At 45.2% G+C, this 27,137-nt stretch overlaps 3 protein-coding genes across 6 annotated transcripts; all 3 read right to left on the bottom strand.

Moving 5' to 3' along the window:
• Nucleotides 1-1,482: 1,482 nt before the first annotated feature.
• Nucleotides 1,483-10,345, bottom strand: LOC135388082 (armadillo repeat-containing protein 10-like). 2 transcript variants are annotated; one of them, XM_064617392.1, is made up of 6 exons: nucleotides 10,167-10,344; nucleotides 9,342-9,395; nucleotides 8,289-8,866; nucleotides 7,426-7,560; nucleotides 6,741-6,989; nucleotides 1,483-4,614 (listed from the first exon to the last, which is right to left on the bottom strand). In XM_064617392.1, exons 1-6 carry the CDS (start codon nucleotides 10,294-10,296, stop codon nucleotides 4,330-4,332), a joined length of 1,431 nt encoding a protein of 476 aa, XP_064473462.1. In that variant the 5' UTR covers nucleotides 10,297-10,344; the 3' UTR covers nucleotides 1,483-4,329. The 2 variants fall into 2 exon arrangements, with proteins under 2 accessions (XP_064473462.1, XP_064473463.1); XM_064617393.1 differs by lacking the exon at nucleotides 9,342-9,395 and having other exon boundaries at nucleotides 10,167-10,345.
• Nucleotides 10,346-10,496: 151 nt separating this feature from the next.
• On the bottom strand, nucleotides 10,497-18,651 carry LOC135388081 (traB domain-containing protein-like). 2 transcript variants are annotated; one of them, XM_064617390.1, is made up of 9 exons: nucleotides 18,564-18,651; nucleotides 17,860-18,168; nucleotides 14,842-15,059; nucleotides 14,610-14,750; nucleotides 14,403-14,513; nucleotides 13,861-14,000; nucleotides 13,572-13,744; nucleotides 11,943-12,048; nucleotides 10,497-11,361 (listed from the first exon to the last, which is right to left on the bottom strand). In XM_064617390.1, exons 1-9 carry the CDS (start codon nucleotides 18,583-18,585, stop codon nucleotides 11,211-11,213), a joined length of 1,371 nt encoding a protein of 456 aa, XP_064473460.1. In that variant the 5' UTR covers nucleotides 18,586-18,651; the 3' UTR covers nucleotides 10,497-11,210. The 2 variants fall into 2 exon arrangements, with proteins under 2 accessions (XP_064473460.1, XP_064473461.1); XM_064617391.1 differs by having other exon boundaries at nucleotides 17,860-18,165; nucleotides 18,564-18,603.
• Nucleotides 18,652-19,399: 748 nt separating this feature from the next.
• On the bottom strand, nucleotides 19,400-26,620 carry LOC135388080 (thioredoxin reductase 1, cytoplasmic-like). 2 transcript variants are annotated; one of them, XM_064617387.1, is made up of 15 exons: nucleotides 26,336-26,620; nucleotides 25,187-25,247; nucleotides 24,896-25,122; nucleotides 24,707-24,779; nucleotides 23,758-23,826; nucleotides 23,641-23,691; nucleotides 23,449-23,588; nucleotides 23,251-23,378; nucleotides 22,102-22,327; nucleotides 21,912-21,998; nucleotides 21,365-21,595; nucleotides 21,165-21,272; nucleotides 20,514-20,606; nucleotides 19,656-19,790; nucleotides 19,400-19,595 (listed from the first exon to the last, which is right to left on the bottom strand). In XM_064617387.1, the coding sequence occupies exons 1-15, from the start codon at nucleotides 26,492-26,494 to the stop codon at nucleotides 19,542-19,544; spliced, it is 1,842 nt and encodes a 613-aa protein (XP_064473457.1). In that variant the 5' UTR covers nucleotides 26,495-26,620; the 3' UTR covers nucleotides 19,400-19,541. The 2 variants fall into 2 exon arrangements, with proteins under 2 accessions (XP_064473457.1, XP_064473458.1); XM_064617388.1 differs by lacking the exon at nucleotides 26,336-26,620 and having other exon boundaries at nucleotides 24,896-25,087; nucleotides 25,187-25,249.
• Nucleotides 26,621-27,137: the final 517 nt, after the last annotated feature.

Genomic DNA, 27,137 nt, shown 5'->3' with positions numbered 1-27,137 from the left:
GTAGCATGTGCCTTACAAATGTGTAGATGTTGAAGTTTTGAAAGCAGTGAATAATTGCGCAGCGTTGCGATAGTATTTTATTTCGTTTTTTCCTATTTACAATGGTTCTGTCTGCAGAAATAACGTACAAGAACATACAGAAGTAACTTACAACTACAGAGTGGTCCAACATTTCTGTACACCATTTCTGCGCGTGTCAGCGTTAAGAAACAACCTACGTCACTACTGTGAAATGCAATAACCAATGGATGCTTCATCTGTTCACACATCATCAAGTCACAATTCTCTAATGCAAAGGAACGGCAGTTGACTGTACTACATTAGTCTCTCGGTGAAATCTTCAACATCTTACCACAAATAGCCTGCGACTGATGAGTTAGTGGTGTATTTCAGTTTTTTTCTTCTTTATATACCGGGTGTTTCAGTTAAATCCCCGGGCTAAATAATTCGCGAACCGGTGCACCAATCGAATAACTTTCTTTTTTACAAGTATCTGTCCAATACCGCCTACAAGGTGCGCACTGCGTGAATGAGCGGGAGGCGCTCATTATTTAATTAAAAATTCAAATGAGTTTTGTGAAAAAAGCTAACTTCTAAAGCAGGGTGCCGTCGGCATTAAAATGGGTACTACCCCTTCTGGGACCTTCAGTAGATACGTTTTAGAGCAAAATCTGCCACCGAAGCGGGTCATTTGTTGCAGTAATAAATTGGTTTCGGTTTAGATATTTTTGTTGCGGTGAAGCGCAAAAGGACGCTCTTCCACTCCCTTATCCACCAAATGAATTACGTCCTTTTGCGCTTCGCCGCGACCAGCCGCGACAAAAATACGTAAACCAAAACCAATTAATTACTGCAACAAATGACCCGCTTCGGTGGCAGATTTTTCTCTAAAAGGTGTCCACTGAAGGTCCCAAAAGGGGTAGCACCCATTTTAATGCCGACGGCCCCCTGCTTTAGAAGTTAGCTTTTTTCACGGAACTCATTTGAATTTTTAATTAAATAATGAGCGCCTCCCGCTCATTCACGCAGTGCGCACCTTGTAGGCGGTATTGGACAGATACTTGTAAAAAAGAAAGTTATTCGATTGGTGCACCAGTTCGCGAATTATTTAGCCCGGGGATTTAACTGAAACACCCGGTATACATAGCAGCAGCGTAGCGAGGAAAGTGTTTTGGGATGGGTTCTATGGAAGCTTTACATGGGGGAGGAGGATTTCACCCTCATTTCCCTTTCTCAAAACCACTACTGCTGGCCGCTACACTGAGGTACCGTGCCAGTGATTTACAGAATATAAGTCTCCTCTCTGTATGCATATACATTACACAGGGGTAGCCCCATGTGTTACATACTGCCTAGACATCCATTTGTTGAAACAGTGCACCAAAACTTTGGCCCACCCTGACATGCACACAGAGTACTACAATAGGCTTTTTGCACAAAAGGTTTCTTTGTAAGTATTATACCTGGCTTGTCAACTCGATCTCACATTCTAGCGTCATTTAAAGTTTTCACTTAGTTTCCTACATTGTGTCAATAACTCACAATCGGTGACCAGGAGAACATTAATTGCTCAGGGTCCTGCCACAATGGAAGTGGTTTCCGACACCGTCGGGAACCTATAGTATATGCTTCAAATATATTAAACTGTCAAACATAAATTCCGTTATGACACATAATAAATAGTATGCAATCATGTGAACTCTCCAACTCTTAGATTTTAATGGCACGTGGAGTTTCTATTCCTTTCGACCTTTTTGTCCTTGTCCGTACCTACCACACTACAATTCTAGCCACTGTTCCTAACATAAGAACACGATAAAGCTTTGTCAGAAAACACAAGTTGGGCAACAATATAAATACTTGAGCAACTTGAACACAATGCTCCATGAATGACCTAATGACTTTAGAAAGCGCACTATAACTTTTTTTACGATAACGGATGAGCACAGAACAATAACTTCCATCGTCAGCATGCTGCAAACATGTAGCAGTGTCACTGTTCCAGTACGACAAAATTGTACACGTTTAAAGAAACTGTACAGCCTAGTCTGTTACGCATCTCGGACGGTCCGTTCAGTAGTCGCTTCTTTGTCGTGATATTCTCTCTCTATAAATACTTCTGTACATACGTCTCTCCTCTGTCAAAAAAATAATGTCCCTATCAAAGGAAGAATATATCTACCCTCTGGGCTTATTGTGCGTGAATGAGTAAGAACTTTTTCAGATCATGTTTATACACGTGTTGCATGAGCATTCCATACACTATTCTATCATGCCTTTTTCTAATAAGTTACACTGTTGCTGCACAAACAATATAAAGAGCTAGAAAAAAAATCTAAAATCAATTTTGTGCTCAAATCCTGGCGGTGGCCACGCAAGTAAATGCGACTAAATAACTGCGCCAAAGAAATGTTTGGTACAATTGATGCAAAGGTGTAGAATTTGTAGAAGGTAACCAGAGCCCGAAGTTTTAGGGTTTAACCCGTTTCTTCCCCGAAGTTGCGTCCTGAATTGAGGGTTGCCTCTTTAGGGTGAAACCCGATTTTTACCCGGCAAATTGCCCACACTAAAATGTCTGTAGGAATGCACACTAACTTGTTTGACAGCAAATGCAATTACATCACCATTTGCACCAAACCAGTACAGTTCGTTTGAGTAATAGAGCCCGTTTTCTTCCCGAATTGAGCAAACTAAAAGTTTTTCCACACGAGTTCGCATGAATTTAGAGCACGTGTTGATTTCTCCGATTTACCCCCTGAATTGCGGAGGAAAAAATATCCCGAAAACTTCAGGCTCTAAAGGTAACTAATCATTCTAATATCTGAAAGGTACAACAACTATATTGATTGCACGAACTGTAGCTAAATTGTGTTGTCCATCTTCATAAACTTGCCCGTCGCAGCTTCTAGACTGCTCGGAATTGTGTCCCTCATGACATCGACGTCTAGTACACTACTAATGTCTCCAAAATATTGCTATACACCGAACTAGCTTAATACACAGCAGCACATCTCTGCACTAAATCTGACTAGCGTCACAACAAGAAAAATATTTCCCTTTCTGAAATGCTTCACTTCTTTCTGCGGCAATGAAACACCTCAATCATCATCATCGTCATCAAAACATGGTAGGTCGCTTGACTTCCTTGTACTTTTTTGCGACATTGCCAAGGAATTCACAGTATGTACGAACAACATTATTTCGTGTGGCTTCAAAATGGATGAACAAGTGTAAAAACAGGCAACGTTGAAATCAACGCTAGGAACAACGCGAAAATATACTAGCCTTAGCTGCGTAAGGCTAAGGATGACAATGATAATTTGTTGCCTCACTTTGAGCTGCATCAGGAAAAGTGATAAAGAATATTATGTATCGGTCTACGTACATCAAAACAGCTGAAAGATACACGACACACAAAGCAAAGTACTTGCTGCAAAACTTAGAAGGAGGAGGAGGAGGACAGGCCCCAAAGGTATTCAGGAGGAGAGAAGAGGCGTGGGGCAAGTGACGTACGAATGGGAGATAAATTTGGGCTTCTCTGAAGCAAGGCCAATGAGAAGGCCTTGTATCTGTCCAGGAATTCCAAAACTACCATTTAAAGGGGCAGTGAAGTGACACCATTGCTTGAAACCCAGCATCGTTCATCAAGTATTTGTCACTGCTCCTTTGAATGGCTATGGATGTCACATGACTGGCCCCCAATCTTTGCTTTTAGGTGTGAGAGGGTTGTCTCCTTTCACTCCTTCCTCCACGTTGTCTTTACAATTGCAATGAAAGGATAACATCTAAACAGGGAGAGCCTTCTGCACAATGGTTCTTCCCTTGTACTGTTCATTTAGAACGAGATTACTATACATTTCTAGAAATATTTACATATCAGGAATAAATACGCTGGAAAACATAGATCAACGTGTAGAGCATGCCACGGCATCCCATCCACAACAGGTACGCTCCTCGTCACACTAAGAAGTCCGGGTGTTCAGATAATCCACAGAACACCACTACCGCAAAATACCAGCCAAAAAAGCCAGCAGCTGCTCGTGTCACCCTCCACCACCAGGGAATTCCGACACCCTGTTTCCTACAAGTATCTCCGTAAGGACACAGGAAAAAGTCTCGTGGGAGCAGCACTACTGCGAGACACATCCAAACACCAAGAACTCGAAGCAGTCACCATTCCGTATTTCGAACGGAAAACTGTCTCAAAACAAATACCAAAACAAATTTGTTCATCCAATTTAAAAATGAATGAGAGAACGTACAACAACTCACAACATTCAAACTCTGTTCCTAACCAAACGTCCATATGATGAGGTACCCGCGCAATCATTACCTGACGAGAGCATTGTGAAGCCGGCTTGCCTGGAAACTAAGGTCTTCATCGGAACTGCGAGCCAAGGTGCAGGAGACTGACTGCAGGCGGTCCCGTGCTGGACTGCCACAGAGGGCAGCGTAGAGCATCTCTGGTGCGGCTGCCCTGTGCTCCTGAGGTAGGTCCAAGAGGGTGATGTTGTGCTTGGCGGCGTACGACACCACGTTGGCCAAGTAGGTGAGGATCCGCAATACCACTTCTCTGTCTGAGGACTCCAGTAAGGAGTGGAGGTTCTGTGGAGCCTTTATGAGAAGGAAGGACGTTAAAAGTTAAAGCGGAACTGTATATGGAAATATCCCGTATAAATCCCGTAAGAATGGTGTCTGTGGGGACTGTGAGCACTATAGCGTTCGACTGCCGTGTTAGAAAGTGGCAAGGAAAGAAGGCTTAGACTGAGACCTAACGTGATGCCATTCCGTATGCCAACCGGTGTTCTGAAGTGGAACAAACGATATGTTTAAGAAACACAAGATGTGTTGAGTCAGATATGATGCACCACATATCTTATAACTTTATTGATTATATAACTTATTGCTTATCGTAACTCCAGTAAGGATTGGAGGTTCTTTGGAGCCTTTATGAGAAGGAAGCAAGTTAAATTTAGTAGTGTAACTGCGTATGGAAATATCCCGTATGAATCCCGTAAGAATGGTGTCTGTTGGGACTGTGAGCACTACTTTTTCTCTTCTGATATCTGTCACGTGAAACAAAGAAAAGGACAAAAGAACAGCACGGAAGCAAAATTTGTGAAAGGAAGTACGTAGGGCCTTTTGTTTTAGGGTTAAAACCAGTAAAACCAGTAAAACCCAGTTTTACCCCCCCAATTTGGTCGTCGTGCGGAATAAAACCCAAAAACTCTGAAAACAAACTTGGCAAAGTGCCAATTCAGCCTGCAATACGGGCATTGGAGCGTGCTAAGTACTGCACACTCAACAAGGCTGTTTCGCATTATGTGTTTGCGTTAAATTCCGGAAGTACTCTTTTTTTTATTTTCCAACTGATATTGCCCGATTTTACCCCGGTTTTACGGCTCATGAAATAAGACCCAATATTTACGATATCGCCATCACCATCACGATAAACGCACAATACACGGCTGAGACAATACCGTGTATGAACCGGGCGGATGAACACGTAATTGGCAGCCGGATAGCTAAGCAAAACAGCACATTGGTACGCTGTTCCGCGCAAGAAAAACGACAAACCAAACCAATTAATTACTGTAAAAATCACTAAGTGTCGATGCAGGTTTTTGCTGGAACATTTTTCGCTGAAGGTTCTGATCGGCAAAAACAGAGGTTCCAAAAGCGTCCAGAGTAAAATTTAAAAGTTAGGAGTCTTATTTAATTAACGGTGATTAACAGGTGGTGATTAACCGTAAACAGGTGCCGACAGCGCCACCTGTTTACGGATTACCAGCCGGGGCACCTTCGTGAAACACCCAGTATATGCTTCGTTCGAATGCTGTCTATTTCTTTGTACATGAGCACAGAGAAAAACATAACCACACGAGCTGACACAAGAATAAGTACATACTCATGTCTATACTTCGACAAAACTTACTTACGAGCATGCTCACTCATGCTGAATTCAGCGAATTAGCTGAGCAGGAGTGAGCAAACAGAGCTGAGGTGAGTGTGAAACAACACATTAAGGAATATCGTGGGTGCTGTGCAGACCAGACGGATGAGGACCGCTAAGTGGACCCCACTCACACTCATTTCACAAAACTCACTCATGCTGAAACGAGCTGGCAAACGAGCTGAGTGGGAGATGAGTTATCATGAATGAGCGGAAGCCACAAGTAGAGATGCAAAGCCCCGAAAACAAAACAAAAAAATTTTGGAAAAAAGTTTTTTCGGTTTTTTTCCTCGTCTCCGGAAAAATAGCCCAAAATTTCCAGGCGACGAAATTCAAAAATGTAAACTTTCGTGCCTTTGATGCGTTCCAACCCGCCAACAGTGCCTTAGGTGCCTCTAATCTGCCAACCACCACCAACTTAGAGCTCCATCTGGCCGCTCCAAGTGACCGCCATCGTGTTCACATAATGTCGGAGTTCTGCTTGGAGTGGACGGGTTGTTCTAATTATACCTATCGCTGAGTAGACAGCAGTCTCGTGGAATGCTCTGCACTGCATTTATGCCTAGAAAATGAACACCACTAAAGCTTCTAGCTCATTGCATGCTGTGGTTTGGTCAGCAATGCTTCGACTCAGCAGTAACCACGTTTGTTTCCATTTTTTTCAAATTTTTTGGAAAAAAAAAAAACACGAAAAAAAAGAACATTTTTTTTTTTTCAAGCGATTCAAAATTTTCGGAAATTTTGCATCTCTAGCGACAACTACACAAGTAAGTTCTGCGCCTCTTACCCTTGCTGCGAGAAGGTAAGGTACAGTTGTTCCACTGCACGAAAGGTTCACCAGGAGCTTGAGTGTTTGAAGACGCGTGCTGCCCTCTGCAGTTTCTATGAGATTGCAGAGCTGATGCAGCGAACCGTGAAGTGCCACATGCACCTCATCACACAAAGCCAGATTGGTGAGGCACAGGAGGGAGACCGACTGCAGGTAACGGCCTCCATTGCAGGTGACAGCTGCGGACAGCAGTTGCGGAACACAGGGCTGAAAAGGCACCACGGAAACATCACTGCAGTGGTACTGCAAGTAGTGATATTAATAGAGCCTGAAGTTTTCGGGAAATATTTTTTCCTACATTCGGGGGGGTAAAAATCGGGTAAATAAACATGTGCACTAAATTCGTGCAAACTCGGGTGAAAAAACTTCCAGTACGCTAAATTTGGGGAGAAATTGGGCTCAGTTGTTCAAACTAATTGTAGCGGTTTGGTACAAACGGTGATGTAACTGCATTTTTCTACCGAACAAGTAAGTTGGTGCATTCCTACAGCCATCCCAGTGAGGGCAATTTGCCGGGTAAAAATCGGGTTTCACCCTAAAGGGGCAACCTTCAATTCGGGGTGCAAATTCGGGGAAGAATCGGGTAAAACCCTAAAACTTCAAGCTCTAGTGATATAGGTGCTAACAGGTGTGAACGCAGTACCTGCAAGAGTCGTTGATTTCTTTCGTTCACTGCCATGTTGGCGACAGCTTGAGTTGCGGCTACTTGAACAGCAGGGCAGTCATGAGAGAGGAGCTCCTTCAAATGAGGCAGGCATCCGACATCGCATAGGTAGTCCTGGGAAAAAGTTTCAGATGACCATCTTTATACATTTTGATGTTTGATTGATTGATTGGCATTTTTTTACGAAAAGCAACAGTGACTATAATTAGGGCCCGACTTTTTCGGGTTATACTTTCCGGCAAAAATCTGGGGGGAAAAAACTACTGGGTTATATTTTGCTTCGATAATTCGGGTGTAATCAGTTTGAACTGAACCTGATTCAACCTAATTTTGGTTGGATCAGGTTGGATCAGGCATAAATCTTTGGTTTACTCTGCATAATACAGATGACACACCAGTAGACATAGCGCACCAATATCTAGTTTATGCATCTAAGAGGCAGCAGGGTCTCTGTTTTGATAGTTTGTATTCACATATTTATGCAACTACAACACAGTTTCCAAAGTTGTGCGACTTCGGATTCCCCTGGTCCAGCAGTTTTCGGTGAAATACCCCGGTTAAACCCGGTTTTTCCAGATTCGAATCGGTAGGTAAATATCGGGCATAATCGGGTATAAACCTAAAAAGTCAGGCCCGAACTATAATGCACCAATCTATGGTGAAGAATGGGATAACTGTGATAAAAAAAAAGCAAATACGAATTAAAACTGGATGCAAAATTGTAATTTGATATTTTGCCAGTGCTGGGTTTAAGTTTTCATGTTCTGATTAGGATCCTTATGATTCTGCGGTGGATGTGCTTTCATTTAGATTACGCTTCTCTCCTGTTTAGCCGATCCTACCTGATTAATTGTGAAGGCTGCACAATTTGATATCGTCGTCAACGTCTTCACGACTGTGTCTTCATCCGCCGATCCCAGCAGCGTCACGAGGCACTTCGCTTCGTACACGGTCATCACCCGCGCTTTATTATACAAACCGTGCAGGATGTCGTGCAGCAAATCGTCCGTCTCACGCGACAACATGGCTCGGTTCAGCACACGGTCGTCGTTGCATTCCGCGCTCAGGTCGTTGCAACCCCAGTGCAGAGAGGCGCGACTCGACCGCGAAGAGTTCCTCCGTTTCAACGGAGTCGTCGGAGTCATGTTGATGTTCTCGGCCGAGCGGCTCAGGTAGGTGTCGCGCTCAAATCCAATCGGACTGAGGGCCTTTGGGGAGCCCCAGGGTGAATTTTGGAGGCTGCGCGGCTTGAAGATACGCGCAAAGTAGTGGTCGTCGAACATCCGAGCCTTGAGGTTGAGTTCGCGGACCTTGTTGCGCACAGACTTGGGGATGAAGTGCAGCTCCGCAGGCGAGGTCGTGGTGTAGTCAGCGGGCACGGAGAGGTCAGTCTGGCTTGACCGGTGCGCCGTGTCACGCTCTGTTGGGAGGAACGACTCGTGTTATAGAGCACTGGTATGCTTCAAGGAAGTGTCCATTATTTTCTTTGAGGTGCCAGGGATTATCAGGCTTTTTATGGACCTATAATCGGGTCGGTAGAGTGAGCTTGGAGAGTAATAACTGTCCTGGGATGTGTCGTCGACACTCTACACAAACGTCGTGTGACAGTATAATATAAATTTAACACAAAAGCTCGGGTACATGTAAACGAAGTACAACAATGCCCGACATTCCACCACTTACACTGCAATGGCGGCAGTGGAAAAAACGTGGTTTTCCGCAAGGAAACAAAAGCGTGCATGTACGTCGGATGCAGAACTAAAACAAACTTTTGCAACATGCATTGTGTCGGATGAAACGTAAACACACTGCAACACAAAGTGCTCCTGCAACCACAGACACTGCTATAGCGGCAGCCTACACAACTGGATGGAGCACAAATCTCTGCCACCTACCCGGCAAGCCTTTGTGTTTTTTCTTCTTTTTCAACTTGATCAGTTTTCTTGTTCCTATCCAATGAAGCCAACACATGGAGAATTGAGATGATAATGATATTACTCATGCAAAGAGAGCCAACTTGTGAGGGCAAACTTAGAAAGGAAAAGCAGAAGACTATTGCACGGTATGAATGTTCTTCATACTTCGTAATTTTTATGTAAAAAAAAAATATGTTATTCCTCTGACTGATTTCCATAACCTATAGATTTCGACTTAGTTTTCACAGTTGCTTCATTTTGCAAGGCGTGCGGCTTCGGACTCTCCTCGAGACTATATATTTTTGTCCATATCTTGCATAACTGGTGCTGGTCCTGTAATTCTAAGTCTATGCGATCAAAGAACATCCACCGGTAGTTTGACATTTGAGGCGAGACTGCGTTATCGACCACTGAGCCGGCTGATCGATATACTGACCTCCTAACACAGTTTTATATCTTGTATATGGGCCAACACCTTCAGATTGATTGTTTTGCACCAAAATGCGTCAATAAAAGCGACATACGGTAAAGGCATCCTGCGATGTTAATGTTTACGACAAAACGTGTTGCGTGTGATCCTCCAATTAACACGAAAGCTTCTGCTGCATCGCGTGTTTGAGGCACATCGACGAGTTGTGACAGTACTTTCATCGACAGAATTCCCCCTCTAGTGAATGCAATATGTGCGTTAGCAGCTTAAGTACACTGCGCAATATGCACAATGTTTTACGTCAAGTTTCGGTTACATAACGGCTCCCACACATTCAATCAACATCGTGACAGCGGCTCTGTCGAGTCGCTCACCCTTGTCATCTCTGCCGTTGCCCTTTGCGCAGAATGCAGATCTCAGAATGGAGTACCCAACGTAAGCAAATCCTGCAAAAATTGCCGAACAGAGCGCTACCCGTTTCACTGCAACATCTTCGCTCGCCATTTTCAATGGTAAGTGGAAAGAGCGGAAGTGAGCGCGGGACGCACTTCCGGTCGCCACTATGCCCTAGCAGACGACAAATGTCTGCGCGCCACTGGGGGTGCGGAGACATGCGGAGAAACCACCCTAGTGAGGCCACTGCTATGCGCAGTATGCATTGTCGAATCGAGTTGTGTACAGGACGGATATTGTGAACAAACATAATAAATAGCAACGTTTTTATTTTGGCTCATGGATATGTCATGTCCGTAATTTACATTGGCATGGGTTTTACTAACCCGGAGGAAAGTACACCATCACCAAAAACAAATGCTGGACTCACATTCAACAAACTCCTGCGCGAACATTTCCCGCGAGGTTTTAACAGAACCAAGTTCTAAAACTGAATACATGACAAAATATACAGGCGTGCAAAAACAATCCGGTGCAAGAAATATTCGACAGTTTGAAAGTTTATAGGAATACATACACACGAAAAAATACTCAAAATGATCCTCAAAAAGCTGAAGTACCAGGCTGTTCACAGACATTTACTGCAGCGCTTGATCCTTCAAAGCTACAACAATCATTCTCCAAAGGCATCACACACAATATTCATGTTTTTCACTTCGATCACACACAAAAAGAAATCAGGTCAGCAAAATCTCAACATTATCACTCAAGATTTCCACTAATACAAGAACCCTTCTTCACATAGCACAAAAGTATACCTTAAAACCATATTAGAAAAAAAAAAATCCAATAATCAGAGAGCACACATCATTTGTTTACGGTGGGGGAACCTATTAAGAATGTATGCATCAAGGTTGAGAGATTGTACGAAAATAATGTGTGACTCGATTATCGGAGCCATCATTTTTAACAGTCATCAGTAAAAGGGGGCTGACAAGAGGAGGAGCATTGGAAGCAAACGACTCCTAGCGTGTCCACAGTGTCGTCACCCATTCGACCGGTCTCTGCGTGACAGTAGATGGCAGTATCTTCCAGCACCCCCAAACAGCTAGTGAGAGAATGGAAACCTTGATGCTGTACTTCAGCACCTTTGAGGATATTGACGGTTCTGGTATCCTGGAAAACAATTAGGCGCAAGCAATGATCAAACCCTTCAGGACAAAAATTGGTCGTACCTTCTGCATTCCATTAAACTCATTTAAATGTGTAAGCTTTACACATGTATTGTGTGAGCCCTCAACGTAATATCTTTTCTCGCTCTAATCTCTTTCTAATCGTGGGGAATATCCCGTTGCTGAGCCGCAAGATATTCCCTAGCAGAGAACGAGGTCGGCGGTGTAGTCTGCTATTAAGACACAAATGCAGCGGAACTTCTGCCCCGTGAGAAGTCTCTTGCCTTTTCTTCCACAAGAATATTGTGTGGTGATGTCGCTCATGTGAACGAACGGAGAGGGTCATCTTCCAATCCTGCTCCGCAGGTGCACGCACTCATTTTAGTGTTATCGTAACCTCTTCGTCCTCCTCTTTTTCCCTCTCCACAAGCTACGGACGGACCTACACAGCTGTCAACCTCTTTCGGAACTATAGAGCCTCCATAACTACCACTCTAAAACACAATTGGGTGCTCTAGGCTCTACAGGTAAGTGCGTGCAACAAACAAGGTGGTGACATCAGAGATATAAGGACCAAGAACTTACCTCATAATGGGAGGAATGTCCCTGTCTCCGACCTTGTCCCAATTCTCGACGATGCCCGCAACGTGGCCGATTCCGACGACTCCAACGACGACTGCGGGCTCCTCACCTGCAACACCAATGCTCCGTTAAAGGGACAGTCCGCCTTCCAAGCACCAATCCGTAGTCTTTTGTTTCCGTGGGCAGTGCGCTCCGTAGCTCCACGAATCCCTGCTTCATTTTTTGCAGATTTGAACGGTGTAATCTATTGTCAGCATTATAGGTCACTGGAATTCGCACAGTCTATGATTCCAGCATGGAGAGACACACATATGACACCATGGTTACAGCAGAGGGGCATTCTCTCTCACATGGAGAACGTCACGGAAACATCACAGCCCTTTCCTCCTCCCAGCGGGTGCGGATCCATTGCTGGCTCTCGCGACAAAATGGATATAACTCTATATAACTTTCTAAAAATATAATAACATCTAACATAAATGCTAATAAGTAGAGCAGCACGAATATTCGAAATTTCAAATATGAATCGAATATCTGATGCTATTCAAATGCTATCTATCTGCAACCTACTTTCAGTATCACAGTCCTGTCGGCATTCTGCAAGTCGGCTTCGCCTCATTACATTAAAGAGTTAGGTGAGCACCCACTTTACACTGTTCACAATATTGTGTTACTAAAGTCTACAAATTTTGTTAGCTCAGGTCAACACTGTGCTCTGGGCATTGCGGGTTCCAGTAAATGTACTCCCAATTTTCAGAGTTATGTTCAGTAACAGATGGAAATATGTGCAGTTTCAAAAAAAAAAAAAAAAAGTACAGGACATTCAATGTAAACATAGAAATGAGGAGATGCACACAAAGCAGGCTGCATGGAACGTGTCGACTAACACTCAATGCAATTCAACACACTAATGCAGTCTACCATACACAACACAGAGGGATCCTTCTCTTACGATATGTTATGCCAGGTTGAAAAGGTTCACATGTTTGGAGCAGAACATCATTTAATAAGCGCAACACCACAAAATAGTTCACCACGAGTGATTCGAAATTATTCGCATTGGGCCTTTTCTGATTATTCAAACTCGATTCGCCATCTGAAGAAATTATTCGGATTCGATTCGCAGTGATAGTGAAATATTCTTAAACTATTCGCAACGGAAATATTGCTATTCGCACAGCTCTATAATAAGCTCTAAAGATATCATAAATTTATTTTTTATTAATATTTAATATATTATAATATATATTAATTAATATATTATAATATATATTAATTAATATATTATAATATATATTAATTAATATATTAATAATATTTAATATTTGTGTTAGCCTGCATAAGTGGCTAGACCCAGCAACAAAAAGCCACTGCATGTGGCATAACAAGGTCACTGATCCCATACAGCAGCTGCAGCGTTTACACATGCACTTCAATAATAATAATTGAAGTGAAAATAAATAAATAAACTCCCTAAATACATCGAGTTCAAGCAAAGGGGCTCACAGGGGGGAGGGGAGTCCTTTGGAGTCGGACGTTCGACGCTTGACATATTTATTTCAATTACGCTAGTGAGCGATCTTTCTCTGCGAGAAAAATGCCTGCGTTCCAGCAGACTCGCAGGGAGCTTACCCTTGACAGCGGAGAGGCAGGGCATTGGTCTGGCCGCCAGGCGCAGCGAGTAGGCCAGGTAGATGTCCCTCTCCTTGACAAAGACCTCGCTCAATGCTGGGAATTCACCGGTCATCTCGGCCAGCATTTCTTCCAGCAGGTCTTGCTTCTTGCACCTCTCCACCTCCTCTTTGCTGGTAGGTGCACATCAAGAAATGAAGGAAGTAAATTACGCAGAAACAAACAGCACCATTCGACAAAAACTTATAGCGACAACAGCAGCAGCATTGATGTACTGAGAGGAGCGTACCTGATAGGTTCTTTGGCAGTGATCATGTGCCAGGCAAGGCGTAACTTTTGCCAGACACTCAATGCAGCCAGCGCCCTCTGGAGTGTGATGTGCAGGGGCCTGTCACCCAGGTGAATCAGGCAGCCCTTAACCTTTTCTGCCTGGTATGAAATACAACTGAAAATCAGGCCTGGATTCTAATGATATTATCCAATTAGGGCAAAAAGAGACCAAAGAGAGCAATATTTCCAGACACATATGCTATCCAATATACGCTCGGTTTATTTTTGTACGTTTGGCTCTACATATAACTAGGTAGTATTCAATTGAATTCAATTCAATTTTTCTTTTCACGGTGCCCATCAGCAACCATAGGACAACAGTGTTGATTTCAGGTACACGACCATTCGCTTTGGGCATTTGATTATTCACTCCCAATTCGCTTCAGTTTTGAAATTACTCTGCACATAGCCCAACCAACAGTAAATCATGAAGGCAAAGCAAACCTGGTCGAGTAATAGAAACACAATTTCACCCAAATGCGTAAAACAAAATGTGATTACCTCTTGGACAGCCCTACGAAACTCCCCGCCCGGTGCCATGCCTAGCTGACGCGTTAGATGTGCAGACATACTGAGCAACAACAGGTACATTATGCCTTGGACGACACCATTCTGAAAGATATCACGCGGAGATTATTTTCCAAATTAATCGCGAATAATATTAGGATAAAATAACGAGACAAAAAAGAAAAAGAGAGAGACAGCCACCTGCTTGATTGTCGACATCATTTTCTCAAAATTCATGTTTTGAGACTCCTTGAGAATGACCTCCTCGTCGAAGGACAGAATGTTGACGCGACTTTTGCACAATTCAATGAGAAGCACGTCGGGCTGCGTTTCCTGAATCGTCTGCAACAAAGAGTCGGGTTCAGGGAGCATAGATTACAATGAGCAGCAGAATTTACAAGAAGAAAACGGCGACGCTCTCTTATTTCTATACCTTGGCGACATCTTCTTGGCTCTCCAGACTGAAGTGAGCCGTGCCTACGAGGTACACAACGCTGCCTTCGTTGGTCTTCAGCACGGTGACAGTGCTCGGAAGCTGAGGTTCAGCCTTACGCAAGCGCTGTTTTTCCTCTAGCGTCGCCATGCAGTGTCTGTCCGAGGAACCAATGCAGTCGTCTTCGTCGTCAGAATCCGTGTTTGACGTGGCCCCTTCTGTGAGGCACGGTGAACAGTTTAGCTTCAGTGTATTTCTACATTTTATGTTTCATGTGGTGAACAAGTATATAATGATAATAATCTGGGTGCGAGAAGATACAGCTGAATAAGTGGCCTGCCATATCTTGTCGGCTGCAAGTCTTATGTGTCGTATCGGCAATGTTAGCCACATTGCCATCAATATATACAGAGTTTTACAATGGCCCTGATGTACAGCTCCCCGCAAGCTTAACTTGAATGCCGCTTTGCGTGGCAGAGAAGGAGGAGAGACACCCTAGTGGGATTCAGCTGAACTATTGGGAGAGCGCGTTTCGGGCTGGTTGCTGCTCAAACGCCTCAAAGGCAGGCGTGCGTTGCTTTCTGGAGACGCTACCATCGGGCTGGCGATTGTTTTTGTTGCTTATGTGAGATTGCTTAGTTCAGTTTTTGTTGCTTAGTTCAACTACTTTTGAGGGGAGGCAGTTAAAACTACTTCTTTAACTACTGCAATGTATTTTAACTACATCTATAACTACTTAACGTTGCCCATCAACACCAATCCCATTCTACAGTGTTCTTGGACACCTAAATATGAATCACAAGCAGCAATAAAAGTGAAGAGTTAGTGCACATGCATGGCACACACATGATTGTGTGCACCCGAATGGATTAGCAATGATGCAGTATCAACTCGAGACGAAGTAAATGAGGACAAAACAACTTTATTTTGTGATTGATTGGGAAGTTTCATCTACTTGTGTGGCGATGCTCTACCCATTGCTGATGGTAACATGGTGAAATAAGGATAGCAGTGCATCATACATTTATTTGACTCAGGCACTGATAGCCACAGTTGCTTTGGGGCGCTAGCACGGAATTTGACTCAGGAAATAATGAAATTAAGTCAGCCGTAGTAGGTGGCAATTGAAACAGGACAACTTGTGCCTTTCCTTTTCATGTCGCTACGTTTGCAAGTGTTCTTGACGGCCAATACATCCTTGTACATCTTCGGACTGTCCCGGGACTAGCCCGTGCCTTGAGATGCTGCCCAGCAGTTTGGGCATTCAGCCGTTGCCGGGTGAAGAGCTTCAAGTCCTTTGGAACTGTGTGTGTTACTCTTCTCTCTGAAGTATTATGTTAAACGTTATAGCAGCTTACGCAGACTTCGGGTTATATGTATGCGGATCTTCTTTATGCAACGATGTATTGACTGTCAAGAACACTCGCAAGTGTAGCGACATGAAAACGCACAAGTTGTTCTGTTTCAATCGTCGTTTCGGCACTCTATGTCATAATGCGGAGATCACTGCTCACACCTACTACGGCTGACTTAATTTCATTATTTCCTGAGTCAAATAAATGTATGATGAACTTCTATCCTTATTTCACCATGTTACCATCAGCAATGGTGTAGAGCATCGCCACACAAGGTGATGGAACTTCCCAATCACAATCACAAAATAAACTTGTTTTATCCTCATTTATTTCGTCTCGAGTTGATACAGCATCACTGCTAATCTATTCGGGTGCACACAATCATTCTTAGCTGTCAACGCGTCCATGCCTCGAATATCGCCGATATTACCGATATCATCCAGCGTACATCTCACATAAGCAACAAAAACAATCGTCAACCTGATAATAGCGTCTTCAGAAAGCAACGCCCGCCTGCCTTCGAGGCATTTGAGCAGCAACCAAACACCCCTACACGTGAGTGGAACAGCCAGTGGAACAAGCTCTCCCAATAGTTCAGCGGAATCCCACTAGGGCGTCTCTCCTCCTCCTCCACCATGCAAAGCGGCGTTCAAGTTAAGGTTGCGGGAAGCTGTACAATGCTGCCAGGTTGTTTTCAGTACTGCAGGTACAGGCGTCGCCACCCTTAACCGTAGCGCGGGAGCGCGTGGCCTGCTTGCATGCCAGCACCGTCTTGTGTCGATGATGGGGCGTGCTGGGGTGCAGACTCTGGGGCCTTGGTGCACAAGCGCCCCCTCTCGACAGGGGCACGGCAAGCACGCACGGACCACCTACTCGGTTAGCTATCTGCAGACACTTCAGCGATAAGAAAATCAGTATACGAGCAAAAATATCAATGTTTCTTTGGCATATTTGCATCCACACAAACACATTACCAAATCTTTCCTCAGCACCATGAAACAAAAACAGAAAAATCTGTGATAACACATATCATAGTGAACAGAATGCTCAGAGCAAACATGGGTGAGCCTACAGTGTTTACATATGTCTCAAACTTATTTCAGAATATTGTGCCCCTCAAGCTCGCCCTTCCGCAAACCGGCATTTAGATAAAGCGTGGTAGATAACGCACACGCGCGGTTATTGTGCCTGTTTTGCGAAGGCGTAAGGTGATACTATCCAGAAGGTGATCCATTCGTACCATGCCGATTACCCTGAACTCAACCGATCGAGAGGGGGCGCTCGTGTACCATGGTCTTAGAGCCTCCACCCCAGCATCGACGCAAGGCGGCGCTGGCATGCAAGCAGGCCACGCGCTACGGTTAAGGGTGGCGACGCCTGTACTGCAGTACTTCAGTTGAAACGCCCACTTTATTAACAGATGCCACCACATTAAAGCGTTTACAGCAAGACCTAGGCCTTCTTGCATGAACTACTCCTTATAAGCTCCGAACATTATATACAGAGATAGCAGAGGAGCATGTGTGGTCTACTGACCACAATAATCTAAGTGCATAGCGTTGTGCGTGTGTTCAGCTATTTCGCTACTCAAATTTTGTAAGTAGCATTAATGCCAGAGCTCGTGCTGCTTTTCACAATGAGAAAGCGTGATACTGAGACAGACCTGGGTCAGTAGAAATACAGCTGTCTTCCTCTGTTTCGATACCCTCGGCGTCCCCCGTACCCTCGTCTGCTGTTGAGAAATGGTCAGGTGACGAATGCACTTTGCACGAGTCACCTTCCCCGTTGGCGTTTACGGAGGTAATGCTTTTCTCAGACTTTGTGGGGCTGTTCCCTGCCTCTTCGGCGTTTCCATTGGCGTCTTTGCTAGGTCCGTTTTCTTGGTTAGACTCCGTGAATGTGTTGTCATTGGAACCGTTGATTTTCACGCCGACCTTGTCCCCCGAACCTCTGTCTGCATCACTGGTAACTACTGGAGTGGATAAAAGCAACGCTGCTCAGAAAATGCCCGAAGGGAACAACCAAGACCACATGCAATCCTCCATAAAGGAAGATTTCAACTAAATGTTCCGTTTATAATAGACATAAAAGCTCTCAAAGTCGTTTTGCATCATTAATCCTTATGTGCTGTTTCATTTCGAGCTTGCGAAACAGCGATTCAAGAAGCTATAAACTTAATTATGAGTAAGTATGTGTGAAAACGAGTCACACGTCTGAGTAACAGCCGTTGTCGCAGGCACTGAATATATGAAGGCACTGACACTTGTTGGAACGCATTCTTCGCAACAGTTTCGACGACATTTGTACACGAATCAACGAAAGTTACTAAATTTGAACGGTACAAAACATAAAACGGCGGTAACTCACCCCCTGCCACAGAGTCCCCCATCTTTCGTTCGCTCGCACGTTTACGTCATTATCTTGATTCCGCATCGGATTTATGGTAACAGTTGCGCATTTGGTAAATAAGGAAGATAAGGAACGTCAAGAATGCACTTTGATTGTCTACATGTGTGAATTAAGGATTATTGTATCTAGTTTTTCCTCAAACTTGTTATACATATAATCTGAATAAGATTTACTAGATACGCGTGCTGCGCATTGCACAGCACGTTTTCGAAAATAAAACCGAAACTTACGCTGTACTACACTTTACGCATCCTTGACATTTTCATGGTGGCTACAGATGTCAAATGCACTTGTCGGAACTCCAGAAAGAGAGCGTGTCGTTTCGTTCCCGACAACTGTGACGCCCCCCAATATTAAACGGAAAATAATCTCGTTCTCTTCTGGAAGACCTACACATACGGTTTCCCGCACCATTTGCAGTTTCTCTCTGTCTTTCATTCTCCTTTCTTTCGTTTCACGTTTCAATTTATTGCTAGACTTAACTCGTTACCCCTTTTTTCACCCCGTGTGCAGTTCGTCTACGTGCAGTGTGTGAAAGTCTAATGAAGATGAAAAATGCACTGCGCTATACAATATTACGAACACACATACAGGACGATATGAGTCATGATGTAGCCTACAGTTCAGATGTATTACATCATTACAAAACTGACTGACAAGTCTCGCGAGTAGTTTCGTGCGCTAAGAGCAGTCATACTGTCGCTAGCTTATGATTTTCTCTTCCAATAACCACATTCAACATCGATCCGGGTGAACACCATGGATGGGTACCAGAAAACATAGTACACTGCAAGGAAAGTTAATAATTTAATGCTCGGAAGCATATCACGCAACTAGGTGATAACGGTTATGCGTGCAAAAATATATTCCTATTGCCAATATATTGTAATTTTATATAATCGTGAACACGTTGGACATCACGAGCGAAATGTATGCTCAGATGACGTCTTTGCTCGGTGTCCTCTTGCGCTCCTTCAAGTTGGTGACAATCTTTAAAGACAAGAGACATAGCCACATGAGTGATTGTTCAATGAAGGGAGTAATCCTCACCTCTGCGCAGATGGGATTTGCGTGAGTGACCGAACTGATGTACTTCTTCATTGGATTGAGTTTGACTTCCTGTGCGAATCCTTGGACCACATCGGCAGTGTCCGGCCCGATATAGTGGAATCCAATTATACGATTCTGTGTGAGACAGAGCCAGTATAAAAGGACACGTGAAGCTGAGGACACGTTGCATCAACTGTAAAAACCATGGGTGCTTCGAAGGATGCTGAATGATTTTTATCAAGGTCCACAATTGTACAAATTTGTCTTTCTTGCTTATCCACTTGCTGAATGTCTGAGTCTGCTCATACTCACGAAATGATACAGAAACAGCTTGTTCAGTCGAAAAATACAGTCATTACGTGAATTATTATCAGACAAAGAAATTGGGACGACATACACCATATTCAAGACCGTATAACGTGGAGGTTAGAAACGCAAACGGTAATATAAACAGCCTGTTGTGTCTCGTCCCGAAGATCACGTACGTCGCATCCAGACTGGTCGTTATCCCAATCCAAAACTGACTTTATTCCACGAGCCTTGCACGAGCCCTAATACATTTTTAATTTTCATTACTTTGATATCACACAGCCAACTTTCGTGACGTCGTCTCCGCCAGGATCGAAAGAAGTAGAAGAACCTTGAAAACCAGTGAGCTCTGGCTTAGGTTATTGAGCGCTTATGACAGGCAAATCGTGACGAAGGTTTTTTTTTTTTTTTTTTTTTTCTGATCAACGATGCCGACCCAGTGGGCAGTCATCATTGCATGTGGAACCCGTGACCCATGTGACTTTGAAGCTCCAGGGGGGGGGGGGGTCTTTCTGGGCACGTCCATTATACAATGTGAGAACGGCTCACCTGGGGCGAGACGCATACCAGCTTCGCGAGACACGAAGACGCCTTGCTGCAATGGTCTGCCCATTTCAACGAGCTGAAGCGCGCCTGGTACACCTGGGAAATGGAGGACAGTGGTATATACACCATACTGTCACTTTGGTATCGTACAATGATCACCAACTAGCTGAATGTATTCCTCCGTTAAATCCACGATAAAAACATGGTCGATCCATTGGTGGGTCTGACGGAAATGCGTTAGCGTTAAAACAAACTCCTTTGGAACTCCCCTTCACAATGCTACACATACCGTCACAAACGTTACACCTTCACGCGACCCTACACAACGCTAACGCAAGACAGCATTCGCAGCCAAACTAGCCTTTCGGGCTTCCTCAGACTCAGCTTGGCGGCGCCGCGCAGCCTCTGCCTTCTTTCGCCGGTGCTCCTACGCACAGCTTTCATAACCCATAGCGCCACCACGCTGACATATCTCAACCTGTCGTCCACCACAGCTGCACTTGCCGGTGCGCAGTGTCGCGCGTTTTTCACGCGCCTTCTTTCCTTCCTTCCCTCTCCACTCACCGCGCATGCGCGCCGCGCCTACAGACAGACCACGTCACGATTCTTGCGTACCAAGGACTCTAATGCGCCATTAATAACAAAAATACTAACATTTACTTTGTCACGACCAAATTTCTTCTCGGCTTCTTGCTCGCTGTAGCCGAAACACCCGTAGTCCAACGCCATGAACACCGACGGGGGCATGTTGCTGTAGTCGCACTGTCCAAACAAAAACGCGTCAAACTTTCGCAGTCCTATCATGCCGCTCAAAAATAATTCCATCTCTGCGCGTATCAGGATGTGGCACTTACGAAAACCTGGTCGTTGGTGAAGAGTCTTCTGGCTAGGAGAACTCCTGCGTCTATGCACACCGGAGCCACGTACGCGCAGTTTCCTTCCAGGAACCTCTCCCCTATGGCGAAGATGTGCGCCACGTCGGTGCGTTCATGATCGGTGCGGATTTTCCCGTTGCGCATCCCAATGCCGGCCTTCTCCAGATGCAGGTCCTCCGTGTATGGTCCTTGCAGGGCTGGCACGACAACCTACAAGAAGGGCAAGGCTGGAATCTTTCAGAAAATACATGTCATGGAGCGTGTGCCACGAGCATTTTTCCTCGTGAAATGAGAGATGAAGTTATAGATAGCAATGCAAAAGGAAACCTGGGTTTGCGCTCTCCGTTAGGGGCGGTCTCCCACTGGTCTCTGCAAACGATTTCCCGCGTTGATTAGACAGAGAGGGAAAGGTGTAAATTGCGGTTTCTTTCGGGAATAAATCACGAACGGCGCAACGGAGCAACCTCCGTCTTTAGTTCGTCTTTGCGTTTTAGTGCCCCTTTAAATAAGAGTTGTATTACTGTACCGTACTGAAGTCTTCAGTAAATTCCAGCCCACCATGATCGACTGTGACGCGCACGGTTCCTGGAAACCCTTCTTCCAGCTTTCGTGCCTGTCAAGCAGCGTATGCATACCGTGTCTTGGCGCAGATCCACTTTATTAAATCGTTAAACACCTTTGTCTCTTGGACACGTTCTTACAATAGCGTACATTACCTTTCGAACAGTGCATGGCTGCAAATAGCGAAGCCCATCCTCTTCCAAGAATTTAATACATTCGTCACAAACGTCGCGATCCAGTCCAGGAAAAATCATGTGATCCACGGTCAGTGTGACCACCGAGCCCAACGTGCACAGGAATGCTGTCCATTCCAAAGATGAGTAAGAATCCCCTACGACCAGTGCCTTTACAGGAGCGTAGGGCAACGACATCAGATCATCGCTAAAAGAAAAATGAACCCATTCTAGACCTCGGTAATTGTTGCTTCCATATGTCCACTGCCGCTCAGTCAGCGGTACAGAGCATCTAGACAGCACACTCCAGAATGAATGTTCTCGTGGCTCGGACGACAAACGCTAGATATCACCGGAATCGTATGGGCGTACCGAAAGGCGGCAAGGGGGGCCATGCAAGGCCCCCTTGGGAAAAATCCTGGGAACGCCCGTGGCCTGGGAGGCGTGGGAACGCCTTGAACAAAGTCCCACCTAGTGCCAGTAACAGCACGCGACAACGCTTCTGGTCCCGTCCGCGCCATAGTCTGCGATGACGTGATTTTGCTGATATGGTATCTCAGGGGCAGGCATTGAGGGTATTTCACTCATAACTAAGGATACTACGCAGATGGGCATGCCGGAAGTAATATAGAGAATGTCCTGAACTATGCCTCAACAACTAGGCCTCAAAGGCAATGCCTCATGAAGCCTCTTGGCTTCATAAGCAATGGTGGGAATGTGGCTCGTGCAGGGCACACCAAGCTGAGTTACTCAATAGACCTCTCCCTGTTTGTAAACAAATGATGTCATAGTGTTCGGCAGCGCCACCAATTTGGTAGAGTTGAATTACGCTGGAAGCTATGGGGGCGAACGAGGTCGCGCCCGAAAGCCACTGTTTTGACGGGATTTCGATGGTCCCTGAAAGGGACGCGACCTTTGGTCCTACCACGGTCCCTTGAAAGCTATCAAGGGACCGTGGTCCTACTTTTCTTTCAATAGGAGGCAGCGAACAAGTGCCCGTTCGTGGAACCCAGCCCTCCTTTTCCGATCTGTTTTCAGTTCGTCTGTCTACCAACGTCATGATGACGTTTCTCGGGCAGAGGTTTATTGGCCTACTCAATGGTTACTCATGTGAAAAGGAAAGGCAACAACCTGGACACGCAAGAACCAGCTGGTATGTCCTCGCTGACACCGATTTGGAGACACTTTGGTTGCGTGCCTGTGGCCAGGATGAAGTACTTGGCCGTCAGTATCTTCGACGCTGCACACGCGGTGTGCACCTGCGTGTTTAAGAAAATATGCGCCACGCTGTACAGGATATGTATCTCAAGCGTGCATACGAGGACAGACCTTGACAGTGTGTGGATCAATGAACTCTGTGGCGCCGTTGAAGTAGGAAACGGTCTGCTTGAGCTGTTCCACACACCTTTGGTTCAGCGAATCTACTTGTCGGCTAAGTTTGTCAGCCATGGAGGCCCAGCTGAGGTGAACTGGGATGAAGTGCAAAAATAATTTAAAGTTAGACGGCATAGTTCAATTTACCATCGCGGCTGTGAGACTGTGAAGAAAGTCGACGCCTTTTGACCAGTTCAGCTGCAATGATGCACATAGTATAAGTTAACGTACGTACCAAACTCACATAAGTAGGATTATACTTACTGCACATGCGGGCTTGTCTAACGTTGTTATGGTTAATGAAGCCGACAGTGACACAGGTGCCAGTATGCCCTGAAATTAGACGTTATTTCTTACATACAGGGTGTTCAAAATTAAGCTTTCACGAGCGCTATGCAAGCACAGCGATGACAGGAAACCGGATAACTTTACGCTACTTGTTAAGAAACAGGTGCTGCTAATTATGTCTGTTTCTTACTCAAGGAACAGAAAAAGTTGCACCAGTTTTCTTTTGTTCGCCTATTTATAAAGTGCTAGTGAAAGCTTAATTTTGAACACCCTGTATAGCATAGCGCATAGAAATAGGAGATATGGCTCATCGGCAGAACGACTGCCCTAGTGCATTATGCTGCCCTAGTTAACACGTTCACGTGCAGCCCCCTAGCGGGCTTTGCAGTATGTTGCAGTATGTTGCAGTCGCCTGTGACTCTTTTTATGGATGTCTGCCCTGTTGTAAAAGGGATTAGGCGAACCTGAACCTGAACCTATGTTTAACATCCTCCTGCACTAGTTTCCTGTTGCCCCCTTTTTCTGATGAAGAGCGTCAGTTCGAAACGTTAAGTATATGGTTTCCCCCTTTTTAAGTACACCAGTTCCGGTTGTTACTCCTCATCGGCAGAAGGCTACAAATTGTCATTTGTTCAGGAACCACACTGATCCAATCTCACATGCCCAAAAACTTTGCTCTGGTCTTGTTGGAAAGATATTGCCACACTGGCTTCAAACATGGCCCGTTTTTTATTTTTTCGAACATTTTGCATGTGAGGAGTAGGCCGACAGCTCCTTGAGAACATTGCACGATAAGTATACAGATTCCGCGCATCATAGTCAAAGTTCTCTGTGCTTCCTGCTATGTACAGCTCTGGCAGCTTTCAGTGTGGCATATATAGAGTCAAGCCAATGTTTAGAATAAAAAGGGTACGTGGGATCATACCCCATGTGGTTCCCATAGTCGATGGCTCCGATATATCGCACAGAGCTACCTTCTTGCCAAGTTTCGCGGCCTCCTGCGTTGGATCAGAAGACATTACGATCAGGTTCACCTACACAGGGTTCCATGTACAGTTTGTGCCAACCCAAAAATTCCATAAACTTAAGAATTCCGTTTCCGAAAGTGCAATACCTTGGCAGCAGCCACTCCTCCAGGTCCTCCACCGACGACGACGAGATCGTACTCATAGTTGAGCTCTTGTCTGCTACCCATCGATAGCAGTTGTTGGAGGACACCAGTCTCAAGTGCGTTTTCTACGTTCTCGGTTCCGCCTAAAAGTTGACCGCTCACAAAGACCTGAGGTACGCTGTTCTGGAGCGTCTTCTGGAACAAGGCGTTTCTCAGACCGTCTGTGTGTTCTGTCCGGAACGACGAGGTGAATGTTTATGCGATCTGATAAACGTAGCTGGACAGCTTCTATACCTTCGTTGTCGAGTTCGATTGGCAGGAAGTCCTCTTTCAAGTTCGCGAAAATTTCTTGAGCCTGTCCACAGAGAGCAAGGGCAACAGAAGAAAATGTTCAGTTTCATGTGCATGTTGCCAAATAGGTGAGTTCCAGTGACTAAAGGTGGAATGGTAATTTGAATGGAATTCGACTAGCATTCTTTAGTCAAAGTATGCAACTGGAGTGCAAGGAGGAAGGAGTGCAACAGGGGTCCTTGAAGCTTCAAAGGTCCAGGGGAAACGCCGTGCGGTTGTGCGCTCTATGTATCTCTACGTCGTTGGGTGCGCACCCTGTACATAGCAACGATGTAACCGAGAATCTGTTGAGGGCGAATGTGTGTCGCTTGATGAGAGGGTAGCTGGCATGGTTGTGGTTGTGGTGTGACTGGTAGAATCTCTGACCGAAATTGGCGTATGGATTCGACCCCCCTACACCTCCCACCCCAAATGTTCGGTTACATCCCCTAACTTTTTCACCTCTGTACCCCCTACAGGGCGTGCCCTTGCGATTTCAGCTTTGGACACATGTCGGTAATGATATATTAAGCTGTAATGACGTAGCTATTACAATGACCACCCCCTTGGAATTCTGGATAAACCACTGAACCCCCCACTCCTGGTACTTTTTCTTGCTCTACCAACACGATATACTTACAACACTGCACCGCGGCATTTTTCCTTCTGTGTCCTAAGAGTGTCTAATTTCCTACTACACTACCCGGGCTACTTAGAAAAGCAGCAACTTTTTATAAAAACTCCGCGTTAGCGCTACGGTGCTGCTTTGGGCTACAACTATGAGTGGAGTACAGAGGTGGACAGATGGAGAGAGGACAGCAGGAAGGGGGTGGGGGAACATTGGCGATGACTTTCCGTTTTTAGCCTTCCTCTGGGGAATTCCCAATCACATTGGCTTGAAGGATAATGTCCTAACAGATATATACCCTTTGTCTTCAAACAATGGCGTAGCGAGAAAAATGTGTTTGGAGGGGTTCTTTGATGACTTTACATGGGGAGGATTTCTCCCGTGCTTCCCTCTCCCAAATGCACTACCACAGGCACGATTTCTGGAGGATGAGGTTTGAACTCATTCTCTGGGTACACCGCTATCTTCAAAAGACGGAGGCTCACCTTTTCAAACGACTGGTCACCGGATCGGCCGAAGATAACGACCTTATGGGCCGCGACCAGCTCATCCACGGCTCGGCGAAGCTTGCTACATGGCTGTGAGGTCACCTTTCGTGATCGCAGTGCCATGGCAGAACAGCGCGCGATTGGTGGTGCATGCATGCGGCGTGCGACAGACTATAGTAGCAGCAACGTGAAAGTCGAGTTTTTACTGGAGGAATTTGCTTATACCATCGTGAGATGACAGGATCGTTTTTCTTGGTCACGTATACCTTCGCCTGGCCTCGTGACATCGGAAAATCCAAATGGCTGCCAGGTACACAAAACACAGAAAATAGAAAGACTGGTGTGCCAAAGTGAAGTGGAAAGAATAAGGGATGGCATTTCGAGCGAAAGCTCTTCGGATGTGTGTGGGACAGAACTATTCTGCCCCCCACACATACGAAGAAGAGCTTTCGCTCGAAACGTCATCCCGTATCTCTTCCTTCCCACTTCGGTACACCAGTCTGCTTTCCGTATACGGTACATCAGAAACCGGGAAATCCCATAGGTAGGAACTAGGCAAAAAAAGAAAAAGGTCTACACAGCGAGAGCCACCAGTATTTTACATCCTCCCACCTCCAAGCTCAGCGTTTCCTTTCAACTATAGTTCCAAGAGCTCTGCACGTCATTTCTCCGATGGCGACCTACGAGCATACCTAAGTTGCGCAACCAGTACCAGTGGGAATTGCAGTTTAGATATTGTGAAAGCCGTATCACATACAGCACGCAAGCTATTACTCTCTGTACCGATTACCATAGGCTC

Source organism: Ornithodoros turicata, chromosome 3 (genome assembly GCF_037126465.1).
Source record: "Ornithodoros turicata isolate Travis chromosome 3, ASM3712646v1, whole genome shotgun sequence".
NCBI classification, from domain to species: domain Eukaryota; kingdom Metazoa; phylum Arthropoda; class Arachnida; order Ixodida; family Argasidae; genus Ornithodoros; species Ornithodoros turicata.
This window is presented reverse-complemented; position numbering and strand designations above follow the sequence as displayed.